Source organism: Nicotiana attenuata, unplaced genomic scaffold (assembly GCF_001879085.1).
Source record: "Nicotiana attenuata strain UT unplaced genomic scaffold, NIATTr2, whole genome shotgun sequence".
Taxonomy (NCBI): Eukaryota; Viridiplantae; Streptophyta; class Magnoliopsida; order Solanales; family Solanaceae; genus Nicotiana; species Nicotiana attenuata.
This window is the reverse complement of record NW_017670663.1, coordinates 168,408-183,823: the sequence shown is the minus strand read 5'-3', so window position 1 is coordinate 183,823 and position 15,416 is coordinate 168,408. Positions and strand designations below refer to the sequence as shown.

The 15,416-nt window shown below is 37.3% G+C and overlaps 1 protein-coding gene and 1 long non-coding RNA gene across 2 annotated transcripts; both read left to right on the top strand.

Moving 5' to 3' along the window:
• Window positions 1-7,499: 7,499 nt before the first annotated feature.
• On the top strand, window positions 7,500-9,692 carry LOC109242015. Its single transcript, XM_019408841.1, has one exon. The coding sequence runs from the start codon at window positions 7,500-7,502 to the stop codon at window positions 9,690-9,692; it is 2,193 nt and encodes a 730-aa protein (XP_019264386.1).
• A 1,976-nt stretch (window positions 9,693-11,668) lies between these two features.
• On the top strand, window positions 11,669-12,676 carry LOC109242017. Its single transcript, XR_002070338.1, has 4 exons — window positions 11,669-11,854; window positions 11,941-12,052; window positions 12,426-12,479; window positions 12,601-12,676. It is a non-coding gene; the product is annotated as an uncharacterized LOC109242017 (long non-coding RNA).
• Window positions 12,677-15,416: the final 2,740 nt, after the last annotated feature.

Genomic DNA, 15,416 nt, shown 5'->3' with positions numbered 1-15,416 from the left:
GATTTGGAGGCATTACCTATATGGTGTGACGTGTGAGGTGTACACTGATCACAAGAGTCTGCAGTACTTGTTCAAGCAGAAGGAGTTGAACTTGAGGCAGAGGAGGTGGTTGGAGCTATTGAAGGATTATGATGTTACTATTTTGTACCACCCGGGGAGAGCCAATGTGGTGGCCGATGCATTGAGTAGGAAGTCCGCCAGCATGGGTAGTCTTGCTTATGTTCCGGTCAGCCAGAGACCGCTTGCTTTGGATATTCAGGCCCTGGCCAATCGATTTGTGAGGTTGGACATTTCTGAGCCTAGCAGAGTGTTAGCTTGTACGGTCGCTCGTTCTTCATTATTAGAGCGTATCCGTGATCGGCAGTTTGATGATCCCCATTTGTGTGTCCTGAGAGACACGGTGCAGCGTGGAGGTGCCACGAAGGTGACCTTAGATGATGATGGTGTTTTGAGGTTGCAGGGGCGAGTTTGTGTGCCCAATGTCGATGGGATTCGAGAGTTGATCTTAGCGGAGGCCCATAGTTCTCGGTATTCTATTCACCCGGGCGCCGCGAAGATGTATCAAAACTTGCGGCAGCATTATTGGTGGCGTAGGATGAAGAAGGATATTGTTGCATATGTGGCTCGATGTTTGAACTGTCAGCAGGTTAAGTATGAGCATCAGAGGCCTGGTGATTTGTTTTAGAGGATTGAGCTTCCCGAGTGGAAGTGGGAGAGGATTACCATGGATTTCGTTACTGGACTTCCGATGACTCGGAAGAAGTTTGATGCTATTTGGGTCATTGTTGATAGGCTGACCAAGTCAGCGCATTTTATTCCTGTCACAGCCACTTATTCATCGGAGAGGTTAGCTGAGATCTACATCCTAGAGATTGTTCGCCTTCATGGGGTGCCGGTATCTATTATTTCGGATCGGGGTACGCAGTTTACCTCGTGCTTCTGGAGAGCAGTTCAGCAGGAGTTGGGCACCCAGGTTCAGTTAAGCACAGCGTTCCATCCTCAGACGGACGGCCAGTCCGAGAGGACTATTCAGATATTGGAGGATATGCTCCGACTCTGTGTCATTGATTTCGGAGGCTCGTGGGACCAGTGTTTGCCTTTAGCAGAGTTCGCCTACAACAACAGCTACCAGTCCAGCATTCAGATGGCTCCATATGAGGCGTTGTATGGTAGGCGATGTCGGTCTCCAGTCGGATGGTTTGAGCCGGGGGAGGCTCGGTTATTGGGTACGGATTTAGTTCAGGAGGCCTTGGATAAGGTCAAGATCATTCAGGACAGGCTTCGTTCGGCTCAGTCGCGGCAAAAGAGTTAGCGGATCGTAAGGTTCGAGATGTAGCTTTCATGGTTGGTGAGAGGGTCTTGCTCCGAGTGTCGCCTATGAAGGGCGTGATGAGATTTGGGAAAAAGGGCAAGCTTAGCCCAAGGTTCATTGGCCCATTTGAGATTCTCGATCGTGTGGGAGAGGTGGCTTACAGACTTGCATTGCCACCTAGCTTATCAGCCGTGCAACCAGTTTTCCATGTGTCTATGCTTCGGAGGTATCACGGCGATCCTACCCATGAGTTAGATTTCAGCACAGTCCAGTTGGACAAGGATTTATCTTATGAGGAGGAGCCGGTAGCTATTCTAGACCGGCAGGTCCGTCAGTTGAGATATAGGAGTTTTCCCTCTGTTCGTGTTCAGTGGAGAGGTCAGCTCCCTGAGGCCTCGACCTGGGAGTCCAAGTCCGATATGCGGAGCCGTTATCCACATCTGTTCCCCGACTCAGGTACATCTTTCTTTTGTCCTTTCGAGGACGAACGGTTGTTTTAGAGGTGGAGGATGTGACGACCCAAGGGGGTCATCACCTATTTCCTCATCCATTTCGTGCTTTCGAGGCCTTAAAACCTCATTTTTATTTGCCTCGATTTGCGTGCGAAGTCCCGGCACGTAGCCGGAAAGCTTTTATGTTGAAATATGTGAATTTCGTAAAAAAAATTGAAGAATTTTGATATTAATATGATTATAGTTGACTTTGGTCAACATTTTTGGTAAACGGACCCGAACCCGAGATTGGACAGTTCCGGAAGGTCCGTAGAAAAATATGGGACTCGGGCATGTGCCCGGAATCGAATTCCGAGGTCTAGAGCCCGAGATATGAATTTTTCCGTGAAATTGTTTTTCTGAAATTATTAAGGAAAATGGAAATGAAAATTAATTAAAAGACTATGGTATCGGGCTCGTATTTTGGTTCCAAGGCCCGGTACAAGTCTTAAATATGTGTTAAGCACTTTCTGTGAAGTTTGGTTGAAATCGGACGTCATTTGACGTGTTTCGGACCTAAATATCTAAAGTTTGAAGTTTATGAAGTTATAATGAAAAATCATGTGCCTTGAGGCTTGATTCTATGTAAATGATGTTATTTTGGCGATTTGATCGCGCGAGTAAGTCCGTAGGATGTTTTTGAGGTCGTGTGCATGTTTGGATTGGAGCCCCGAGGGCTCGGGTGAGTTTTGTATAGGCATCGGATTGCATATCTCATGTTTTAAAAATCTGGTATGTTGGCTTCTACAATTTTCGCAAATGCGAAGGGAAGACTCGCAATTGCGAGCTCGCAAATGCGAGCACTGCTTCGCAATTGCGAAGTCTGGGAAAATGGGGCACTGTCGCAAATGCGATCAATCTTTCGCAAATGTGAAGGGCGGGAAAATGGGCTGTAGTCGCAAATGCGACGCCCTTGCTCGCAAATGCGAGAGGGCCCAGATCGCAAATACGATCATTACTTCGCAAATGCGAAGTCTGCATTGAGGCCCAGTGTTCGCAAATGCGAACTAAAATCTCGCAATTCCCAGCAAATTTTATACTTAGTCGAATTTTCATCACTTTTCACCATTCTTTCAAACCCAAAATAGGCGACTTTCAAGAGCAAACTTCATCCCAAATCACTTGTAAGTTGATTATTACTCAATTCTTTCAATCTTTAACATCATTAAACATGTTTTCCACTTGAAATCAAAGATTTTCATGGGTGAAATTGGGATTTTTGGGTAGAACCTAGGTTTTCTATAAATTGGGGAGTTGGACCTCGATTTGAGGTTCGATTTCAAAAAAAATTATAGATTTGAACTCGTGGGGGCATGGGTAACCAAATTTTGGTTCGAACCTCGAGTTTTGACCACGTGGGCCCGGGGGTGATTTTGGAATTTTTGGAAAAAACTTGGGAAACTCATTTTTATGCATTCAAATTGATTCATATAATGTTTATTAAAGTAATTGAGCAATTTGTGATTAGATTCGAGCGAATTGGAGGTGGAACCGCGAGGTAAAGCAATAGTTGAGGATTAAGTGGATTTCAAGGCTTTGAGGTAAGTGTTTGTTCTAACTTTGGCTTGAGGGAATAGGATTAGGATGTTATTTCCTGCTTGCTAAATGTGGAGTACGGTGTATAGGCATGGTGACGGTTATCTATGTACCGGAGTCTAGCATGACCATGAGTCTTAATTGCTTTAATTCGAATGATGCAACACAACTTCCTTGTTTAAATCGATAAACTTCATATAATGTGAGCGGTTGAGGAAGAATCGTGGTTGGTATATTTTGGAGCGTTGGCTCGAACAAGAATGTGATAATTGAGAAAGAAGTGAGTTAAAAGAGGATGTGTTGTGATTATTCCCTTGCCGGGACATGTAGGCTATTATTATGTACTCTCCCTTGCCGGGATATTTGGGCTGTTAGCTGTACCCTTGCAGGGTTAAAGTGTTATGTTGTCGAATTCCCCTAATGGGGCCTTCTTTACAAAGTCAGATATTTTGAACTATGATATGGGATCGTGTGGCACGCCGTCCACTTATATACATTATGAAATGGGATCGTGTGGCACGCCGTCCACTTATACTCTATAATATGGGATCGTGTGGCACGCCATCCACTTATATATACATTATGAAATGGGAACGTGTGGCACGCCGACCACTCATATATTATGAAATGGGATCGTGTGGCACGCCGTCCACTTATGAATTAATAAATGGGATCGTGTGGCGCGCCGACCACTTATATATGAGTTATGGTATTGAGATAGTTTCGTCTTTATCCGTTGATCTGTATTCACTGTATTTTCCCCGAGCATGCCCATTCCCTTTTTTTTTAGTTGACGTACTCTGTTGTTATTTCTGTTGCCTTTGTATATATATATATATATACATCTGCACAGGTTGTTCTTGGTAGGTCCTGTCTAGCCTCGTCACTACCTCGCCGGGGTTAGGCCAGGCACTTACCAGCACATGGGGTCGGTTGTGCTGATGCTATGCTTCTGTACTTTTTGCACAGATCATAGTACCGGAGCAGGAGCCTTTGGTCAGCAGTAGGAGCGTTGGGAGCTTACTTCAGTTCGGAGATTCCCGAGGTAGCTTGCTGGCGTCCGCATGGCCCGGAGTCTCTCTTATCTCTGTCTTTCGTTTGATTTCCCTTGTATCGGATCAGACAGTACTGTATTCTTATTCAGACTTTGTTTTTAGCATTCAATAGAAGTTCGTGAGTTAGTGACACCAGATCTGGGTAGAGGTGTATTTGAATTTCCGCACTTGGTTTCAGTTATTTATGTATCGAGACTTCCGCTTTTATATTAATTGCCTCGTTTTTCTTTATACTATTAATGATGTTGAGAGAAATGTTAAACTAATTGGCTTGCCTAGCTCCTATTAGTAGGCGCCATCACGACTCCCGAGGGTGGGAAATCCGGGTCGTGACACCAAGGCTATGCGAACGCGGGGACTTGTCCGCGAACGCAAAGAAGGGAAAGCCCACTGGTACGCGAATGCGAGCTGAGTGCTGCGAACGCGAAGAAGCAATTATCTGAGCAAAAATTGCAGAAAAATCTGCTATCATTCTATGTTTAAAAACACCCCAAACACATCCGAAAACACTCTCGAGCCCTCGGGGCTCCTAACCAATCACACACACTAACTCAACAACATCCTACGAACTTAACCGTGCGATCAAATCGCCAAAATAACATCATAAACGAGGAATCAAACCTCAAAACCATCACTTTTTCATCAAACTTCATAAACTTCAAATTTTAGTTATTTAGGTCCGAAACACGTCAAATGACGTCCGATTTCGACCAAATTCCACAGAAGGCGCTTAAACCATATATAAGACTTGTACCGGGCATCGGAACCAAAATACGAGCCCGATACCACAGTCTTTTAATCAATTTTCATTTCCATTTTCCTTAATAATTTCAGAAAAACAATTTCACAGAAAAATTCTTTTCCTCGGGTTCTAGACCTCGGATTTCGACTCCGGGCACATGCTTGAGTCCCATATTTTTCTACGGACCCTCCGGGACCGTCAAATTATGGATCCGGGTCTGTTTACCAAAAATATTGACCGAAGTCAACTTTAATCATTTTAAAACTACATTTTGAAAATTTTCATAGAATATAACATATAATCTTTCCGGTTACGCGCGCGGACTGCGCACGTAAATCGAGGCAAGTAAAAATAAGGTTTTCAAGGCCTCGAAAGCACGGGATGAAAGAGAAAACAGGTGATGACCCTTTGGTTCGTCACAACTTTTTATTACTCTGATGCTATTCGCTTCATATGTTACCTCTGCCAGCAAACTATTTCTATTTACTTCGTGTGTTTTATTTCTATAATTGCAGTTTTGTAGGAATAATGGGTTCTGAACAAAAAAACAAACATGTTTTCTGCGGAAAAAAAAAAGAAGCATTGTTACTACAACGACGAACAAAAAGACAAGAATCAAAAAGGAGTAGTCTTTCTGAGAATGTTGCTTTTCCTGGCGCTACTCCAGCTGCAACTGAGTTTCAGCAACAAATTGTTTCTCTTAGGAGCTCCTCTTCTGTCTCAAAAACAGGTTAGAATACATCCTTTGTTATTTTATTTTTTTAGAAATGTCCCTTCACACTTTTTGCATGTGAGTATAATTGAATGACGTTAAATGTGTGTTGTGTTTTCCCTATTAGCCAACGAGCGTCACGTTGATACTTTGGAAGTTACATTTGACAAGCGAAAGATTATAAATTATCCATTCTACTCATTTGAAGTAGGTAAGTATCAAGAATGCAATGTTAATTTTTACATAATGCCTTTATTTATTCATAATTTATTACTTTTTGACGTTAGGATCAACGTCACGTGCATCTAATGAAAATAGTAGTATGAGCTCAACAATGGTTGGGAAAAAAGGTTTGCACCAATCTTTTATTATGATACTGTTATATATTACTTAATTGGTAATTTTATGCTAATAATACTTAAATATACAGGTTATAACTAAAAAAAAAAGAGTTATACATACGTAGGTCAGTTACAATCTGATTATGTTCCCTTGAAGACTGTTCCTAACTGTAAATTTTGTGGTGCAAAAAAATTTAAATATGAACCACCTGGATTCTGCTGTAACAATGGTTCGATCAAGTTAGCTTCACATGAGATTCCTGCTAAACTACAAAATTATATTTAGGGACTACTGAAGAATGTAAACATTTTCGAACATATATCAGAACATACAATAATATGTCTGCGTTTACATCACTTGGTGTAAATTATGATAAAGAATTAGCAAAAAGAAATCGTGGTATTTATACATTTAGAGTTTAGGGAAAGATGTACCATTTTATAAATGATTTGTTGCCTCCGAGTGGAATAGCAAAAAATCTACAACTATACTTCTATGACAACAATAACGAATTAGCTAACAGAATGGCTTGCTCTGAGAAAATCCATGAATCAATAGTCAAAAAGCTAATGAACATACTGAGAATTAATCCATACTCTATTTTCTTAAAATCCCTAATAGATGTTCCAAATCTATCGAACTACAATATTGCACTTAAATCAGACTCGGGTTTGGATCAACGTGTATACAATCTTCCTACTACATCAGAAGTTGCAGGGATATGGGTTGAAAAAGAAATCACCGAAGTTAGTTCTGCACCTCATATTCGAATCTACACTCATAGCAACAGATCTCAAATAGTGAACTACTATTACAGATGTTATGATCCGCTACAATATACACTATTGTTTCTATATGGTCAAAGTGGATGGCACTTTGGCATTAAAAAGATTATACAACCAAAAGATACTTCTAAACGTCGAGCCTATTGTGAACACGAAGAATTACCAATTATTAGAAATATGTGTTCTGTTGATGGATATCTTGACATGGAAGCTCAAAATCTTGAAAAGGAAAACGAAAAAGAGATAATATCTCTGTTCGTGAATATTACTGTTATAAATTCCAAATGAGAGAAGATGAAACAAGTGAAACTTTGCATTCTGGAAGATTATTTTAACAATATTCAGTAGATGAACACATAAAACTTGAAACACAGAGATTAGACTTTTTTTCATTCAAACCAGATCTCTTTAGAATAGAAATGCTACAAGGACTCATTGATATTTTAATACTTGGAGAAAGAGACGCTTCAAATATAGGAAAACAAACATTCCTTCATGTTACTTTTATAGGCGTACCAAGAGACATGCGTCGATGCTACATGGATGCTATTTCTTTGGTACAACAGTTTGGAAAACCTGATCTATTCATAACGATGACTTGTAACCCATCTTGGCCCGAGATAAAAGAGCACTTGCTACCAACTGACGAAGCACAGAACAGACCTGATTTAATTGGTCGAGTTTTTAGGGCAAAGATAGAAGAACTAAAAACAAATATATTAAAAAGAAATATCTTTGGAAAAGTTGCAGCTTTTATGTATACTATAGAATTTCAAAAATGTGGTTTACCACATGCTCAATTCCTTATTATACTTACTAATGAATACAAACTACTCACTCCAGAATCTTATGACAATATTGTTCGTGCTGAGTTACCTGATTGTAAAGCTGAAGAAACCTTATATAAACTTGTTCTTCAACATATGATGCATGGACCTTGTGGTAAGTTAAATCCTACAAATTCATGTATGCAAAAGAAAAAAGGTTGTTGCAAATTCAAATATCCAAGAAGCTTTGCTGATCAAACATCAAAAGGGAAAAATTCTTACCCAATTTATAGAAGACGGAATACGGGACTTGTGAAAGTCAAAGATCACTATTTCGATAACTCATGGGTTGTCCCTTATAATCCATTCTTACTTGGAAAATTGAACTGCCATATAAATGTTGAAATTTGTTCAGATATTAAAGCTGTTAAATATATTTATAAATACATATGCAAAGGACATGATAAAATCACATTTCACATACATGACAATGACGCAAATGTTGAAGTAGATGAAATAAAAGAATATCAGTCTGCTCGATGGGTATCACCGCCTGAGGCTACATGGTGTTTATTTGGTTTTCCTATTAATGAAATGACACCAGCTGTTTATCATCTTCAGTTACATCTTGAAGGACAACAATTTGTTTCTTTTAAGAGTGCATCGAGTATAAACTCAATTATGAATAATCCTATGATTAGAAAAACAATGTTAACAGAATTTTTTGAAGTGAACAAAACAAATAAAGATGCAATAAAGCTCAATCTACTGTATAAAGAATTTCCACAATATTTTGTATGGTCAGTACAATATAAAATGTGGACCCGTCGAACAAAGGGTAATGTCATTGGACGTGTTGTAACATGTCATCCAACAGAAGGTGAAAGATATTATCTGAGATTATTATTAATGAATATAAGAGGACCAAAATCATATGAAGATCTACTAACTGTAAATGAAGTACGTTGCGATACATTCAGAGAATCAGCTCAAAAAAGAGGACTACTTCATTGTAACAATAACTTAGCTGAATGTATGCTAGAAGCTGAGAGTTATCAAATGCCATGTAGCTTGAGACGCTTGTTTGCTACATTGTTGGTATATTGTGATCCTGCTAATCCAAGAGAATTGTGGGAGAAATTCGAGGACTCTATGTCTGAAGACTTCAAAGTTTTACCAGATATCGGAACAAAAAGTGTTCGATATAAAGTTTTAGATTGTCTCAATGACATCTTACATTCGATGGGACATAACATTAATGAGTATAAACTTATCCCTGAAAATTTCAAGGCTTCAAAGGCTGCCAAAGAAGCAAGAGAAATATTCTTCGAAAGAAACATAATCATTACTGAAGAAGAGCTATTACTACGACAAAAGTTGAACTGTGAACAACAGATGGCATACAATGTGATTATAGATAGAATATCTTCGAACAGAGCGGGAGCTTTTTTTGTTGACGGTCCTGGAGGAACAGGTAAAACTTTTTTATATCGTGCCTTATTAGCTACTGTGCGATCTAAAGGATTTATTGCTCTAGCAACAACAACCTCTGGAGTTGCGGCTTCGATTCTTCCAAGTGGCCGTACAGCTACTTCCCGTTTTAAAATTCCCATTGACATTGATGAAAACTGTAGTTGCAATATTAGAAAACAAAGTTCACTTGCCTGTTTGATTCGAGATGAAAAATTAATTGTATGGGATGAAGTACCGATGGCAAAAAAGAAAATGATTGAAACTTTTGATCTACTTTTGAAAGATCTCTTGAATACTAATGCGCTTTTTGGTGGTAAAGTTGTTGTCTTTGGTGGTGATTTTAGACAAACTCTACCAGTAGTTCGAAACGGAAAAAGAGAGGATTTTATTCATGAGAGTTTATTATATTCTGACATTTGGCCCCGACTTGAAAACATGCGTGCAAAAACTATCAGAAAACATGCGTGCAAAAACTGATCCGGCCTTTGTGAATATTTGATGAGAATAGAAAATGGAAAAGAACCTCTTACTTCTGAAAACAAAATTGAAATTCCAAAATCATTTATTTTGTCCCTTATACTACTGAACAGGAATCTTTGAATGCATTATCTGAAGCAACATTTCCTAACATGCATGCTTTCTTCTATGATGCATCTTCTGTAACTTCCCGCGTTATTTTGACGACAAAAAATGATTTTGTAAATGAAATAAATGATATCCTTATAGGCAAATTTCCAAAAGAAGCTAAAACATTCGTTGCAATTGATGAAACATGTGAATCGAATGATCAAAGTCAGTATGAAGATTTTTTGCGTTCTTTACATCCTGCTGGTTTACCTCCTTACATATTAACTTTGAAAGAAAATTGTCCAATTATATTACTACGAAATTTGAATCCTTGTGAAGAATTGTGCAATGACACAAGATTGACATGTTGTGATTTCAAAACACATGCTATAAGCGCAAAAATTGCAAGCGGTGACTTTAAAAATACACATGTGTTTATTCCGAGAATACCATTGATGTCATCAGAAGATGAAAAATCCCCAGTGCAGTTTAAAAGAACACAGTTTTCAGTAAGACTTTATTTTTCTATGACTATAAATAAATAACAAGGTCAAATATTAGATTTTGTTGGTATATATTTACGAGAACCAGTATTTTCGCATGGCCAGCTTTACGTTGCATTGTCCAGAGCAAAAGCTTCCAATTGTCTCAAGGTATTAATTCAGCCTCCAAACCCAGATAGCGATGACGATCATTCTACATACAATATAGTTTACGATGAAATTATTCAAAAGGCTTTTCTGTGAATCTTTTACATGTTACTGTATAACGTCTGTTGAACTAAAGAAAGTTGAACATACAGTTTAAACACAAGAACACCCATCTTGTTTGTGGAACATGTACTTAAAAGGTTAAGTTGTGCTTCTATTTCTCCATTTGGGTCTCTCATTTATTGTTTATATTTTGTTTTTTATATCTTAATGCTTGATTTTCATCTGATGTGCATATTTGTTTGTTTTATCTATGTATATTTTTTTTGGGTTTATATTCGTTTTGTTATCTGTGATTTTGGGTATCCTTATAATCTGACAAAGCAGAGGAGGTAGTATAGTAATCGCCATGTTTGGTGTTGAAAGGTTCAATCATATTTCAACAGCTTTAGTACTAAAAAAAATTGCAAACTTCAATATTCAACAAAGGTTGAAAATGAGTGTTTTACAAGCACTGGAAACTCTTGAATAAAAAATGTTGAAGAAGAACATTTGAAAAGCACTAGAAGATATGAGGTTCTAATGAATTGGTTGTCACTACAACAACATTATGCCCACTAATTTACGCAATGTGTTTCACATATGGCTAAAAATTGAGATAACTGAATAATGTTTTTTTTGTTTCTTTTATTTTTATTTACCATTTTGAAGCTTACTGTTCTTCCTTCTTCGGCATGCATATATGTGAGTTTTTTGCCAAGTAATGTGAAGCATGTTATTTTTTCCTCGCAAATTATTGTTATTATTTTCTTCTGTTTTGGTTGTCTCTTCTTGTGACTGTATTGACATATTTTTTTTCCATTTTCTTGCCCAGTTCTGGGCACATGTTCTGATGTTGCACATTTTCATGGATCTTGAGTTTTTTTGAAAAAGTAAAGAAATGGATCTTGAAATTACTAAGATATGTGGATCAAAATAGTGTGATCGGAGTTTTCATTTTTGGTGTGGTCGGAGTTTTCATGTAAAGGGTAACATGTTTGTCATCAATAGAGATAGGCTTGAAGAGACAACAACCAATTTATTGTTGCTTGGCTTAAGAAGTTCAGTTATTATCTCAGCCTCTGTGACACATGGTAAGTCTGAATTCGTCATAGCATTTTTCGCTAATATGTGTTACTGTATTTATTTCAATTTATGTAATTCTTTCTAACTCGAGTTTCATTTTAGAGGGCTAATTATACTGAGTTCAAAGTATATAATTTCCTGTACGGGTCTTCAAAGCTTAATCATTTAAGTACTCCAGATAAAATCCTCAAGCTACAAAGGCTTACAACAGCAGTAAAACTGATTGAAGCCACGTCTAAAAGCTTCCGTCTGCAGCCTGATTTTAGACATGACGGTAGCGTCAACTACCAAATAAACGTATTCCTTCAAGCTACTGAAATCCACTTGCAAATTCCATCCAAGGTATTGAAAGAAATATCAACAGATTCTTTTGTATTATGCAGATTTTAAAAAACTTGCGACGAGATTTTCGAAAGAACATCAAACCAATTAGATTTGAGATTTATTCCAGACTCTGTGGAATTCAAGCGTCAACCACGTCACATTGCAGCAGAGGTAATTTATGGCATCACTTTGTCATCATGAGCGCCTTTAGTTTTTACAGTTATTACTGGCTGAATGGATAAAATTTAATCACATTTATGTTTGAAGTGCTTATTGGTTGTTACTAAGTATATAATTGTTTTAACATGTTGAGTTCTGCTTGTTTACTTTTTCATCAAATGAGAAAAAAGTGATCTTATAGAAGTTTGTAGCCTTCTGTTTTCCCTCATCAAAATCATGGATTCGTATATTTAAGATTTAACTTGTGATTTATTCATCAGCTATTATAGGTAAGTTATAAAGGATTAAACAGCTAATTTTTTTTCCCATTGAAATGGTATTGTCAAAAATTTATTGATATATTTTTTCCTGTTTTGTTGCCCAGTTCTGAGCATACTATGTTGCACATTTTCATGGATCTTGAGTTTTTTTGGTAAAGGTAAAGAAATGGATCTTGAAATTACTGAGATATGTGGATTAAAAATAGTGTGATCAGAGTTTTCATGTTTAGCGTGGTTGGAGTTTTCATGTAAAGGGTAACATGTTTTTCATGAATAGAGGTTGACTTAAAGAGACAACAAGCAATCTATCGCGCGCTGCTTGGCTAAAGAATTATCTCAGCCTCTGTGACACATGGTAAGTCCGAATTCGTCATAGCATTTTTCGCTAATGTGTGTTAGTGTATTTATTTCAATTTATGTAATTCTTTCTGACTCGAGTTTCATTTTAGAGCGCTGATTATAGTGAGTTCAAAGTACATAATTTTCTGTGCGTGTCTTCAAAGCTTAATCATTTAAGTACTCCAGACAAAATCCTCAGGCTACAAAAGCTTACGACCACAGTAAAACTGATTGAAGCCACGTCTAAAAGCTTCCGTCTGCAGCCTGATTCCAGACATGACAGTACCGTCAACTACCAAATAAACGTATTCCTTCGAGTTACTGAAATTCACCTGCAAATTCCATCCAAGGTATGTAAAGAAATATCAACAGATTCTTTTGTATTATGCAGATTTTAAAACACTTGTGACGAGGTTTTCGAAAGAACATCAAACCAATTAGATTTGAGATTTATTCCAGACTCTGTGGAATTCAAGCATCAACCACGTCACATCGCAGCAGAGGTAACTTATTTTCTTGCACTTAAAAAGTAATAATAAAATTGTTTGCTTTGGATGATGAATTGTTGTTTTTTGCTGTACCATGAAGTTATGCTTTCCTGCTGCCTAGGGTGGGTGTGGGGATGAGTGGAGTGGAGATGGTCTCAGAGGCACCAAGCTCAAAAGTTTGTTTCTTGTATTATCTTAGAAAAATCTCTTGTTTATAATTTTTTGCTGAAAATTGGGGAGAATATAGACTTGAAAATTATGCTTTTACATTGAAGTACATAAAAAATGGTTTTATAGGATCCCGAGTATTTCTTTGTCATAACTGCTTTGTTATGCTTTCATTGAGCCGGGGGTCTATTGGAAACAACCTCTCTTACGGGATTACACTGGGTCTGTTGTTGAACCCGGAAAAAACATTAATCTTGCCCCTGTATGTTTCTATTATCATGAAGATTTTCTATGCACTGAAATAACTATATCGACGTGAGAATGAAAGGAATCCATCCAATGCTGTTGAATATTAAGAGAAATATGTGCTACTAGGACAAGTATAGTACTATGAAAGTAAAGCTTGTAGGATTTAAAAGTCCAATAAATGGATCAACGGGTAGTCAAGATAAAGATGGATCAAGTTGTTTTTGATTGACTGCATTGGCCATTGTATGCTTGTAACTTGGTGCTGCTATTTTATAGGATCATCGTACATTTGGACAGAGATACTATGAGTTTCTTGACTATTTTCGAATTCCTGATGGACCCATATTTTTGGAAATTTGTGAAGAATCTGCTTGCAACGGGATACCGAATAATTACCTCAGTGTAAGTTGTAATCCTTACTACTGATACTCTGTTCTATTTGTGAATGCGTTCTTATAATTCTTCTTTCGTCTTTTTACTTTATTTATCAAGACAGTCAAATCTTGTTATGCCGCTTTCCCTCTTTTTCTCCGGTGCCTAACTCGCTTTCAGTCTCCCTTTTTGCCATGGGTGAGGTAACATGATGGTAGGAATTGGAGAAGGAAATGGGAAAGAAATTGATCTTTCATTTTTGTAACCTAGGTTCAGTTACTTCAGGCAACATTTGAAGGAGTACTATTATATATTTGGTTCCACACGCATTGCAATCGTGGTTTATATGCTTTAGGATCGTTTTAGAACTACTAAAGTTGGTCAAATGTTTTGTGTGGGTTTTAATTCAAGTATCTCAGTTCATATCTATTTGAATCTGCTGTCATACTTTATTTAGTTAAAAAGATCAATAAGTGGCAAAGTACAAGTTTTACCTTACTGATAAATTCAAAAATTAAGAATTCTTACCATCTGATACTGTCATGATCATAGTTTTTATAACGGTCCACAATTGAATACAAGTAACTGCCCTCTAATTGCATTATGTGCTAAATACTTGCAGGATAAAGTACTTGAAATGTCATTATTCAAAATTTGTATATTTAATCCGGCCAACTGATTCCATCTTACTACTCAGAGATCTATTTTGTTTTGAGTTATTATTACATAGGCCTAATAAGTGTATCTTTTTCCCCTGTTCTTTCAGAGTCCTGAAATCTTCAAAAACGGTTCTTTTCATCTGCTTGCTACTCTTTTATCTGGGCAATTCATATATTGGTCTGTTTCTTTTTCTATTATAGTTTTCTGTTGATTGTGTTTTGGGATTTCAGTATATAGTTTAGATACGTTAGTTTTATCATAACAGTGAACGATATTAATTACGCTCAAAATTACATAGAAAAAGATCCTTTCTTTTTGGTATTATGTTAGGCTTATTGAATTGACGTTGTGGGTCCACAACATTACTCATTGTTCTATCTCAGCATTTGTTCCAGTTACTAATAAGTTTCATGTTTCCCTACTTAAAACATAGTAACGCTAATGCTCCTTCATTTCTGTTTCGCTCTTAGATAAGAATGTTCACAATTCAACAAAAGCCTATCAACTCTAACACGCGCAGGGAAATGAAGAAAACCAAAGTTGTCCAGTAGCTGGCTTGACACATAGAGAGAAATTTCAAGCAGTTCTATGATGTATAGCAATAAAGATTTTGTTGGTGTAATGGTTCATCTCTTATGCATAGTTAAAAGTTATATGATGTATAGGGAACAAAGATTTTGTTGGTGATCTCTTGTGCATAATTAAAGTTTAGGTTCTATGGCAATGACATTAAACACTATGCTTTTGCAATACACGTTAAATCACGTTTTCTCAAAATACCTGATTCAAAGATAAAACAACTACATATACTTCATTGTA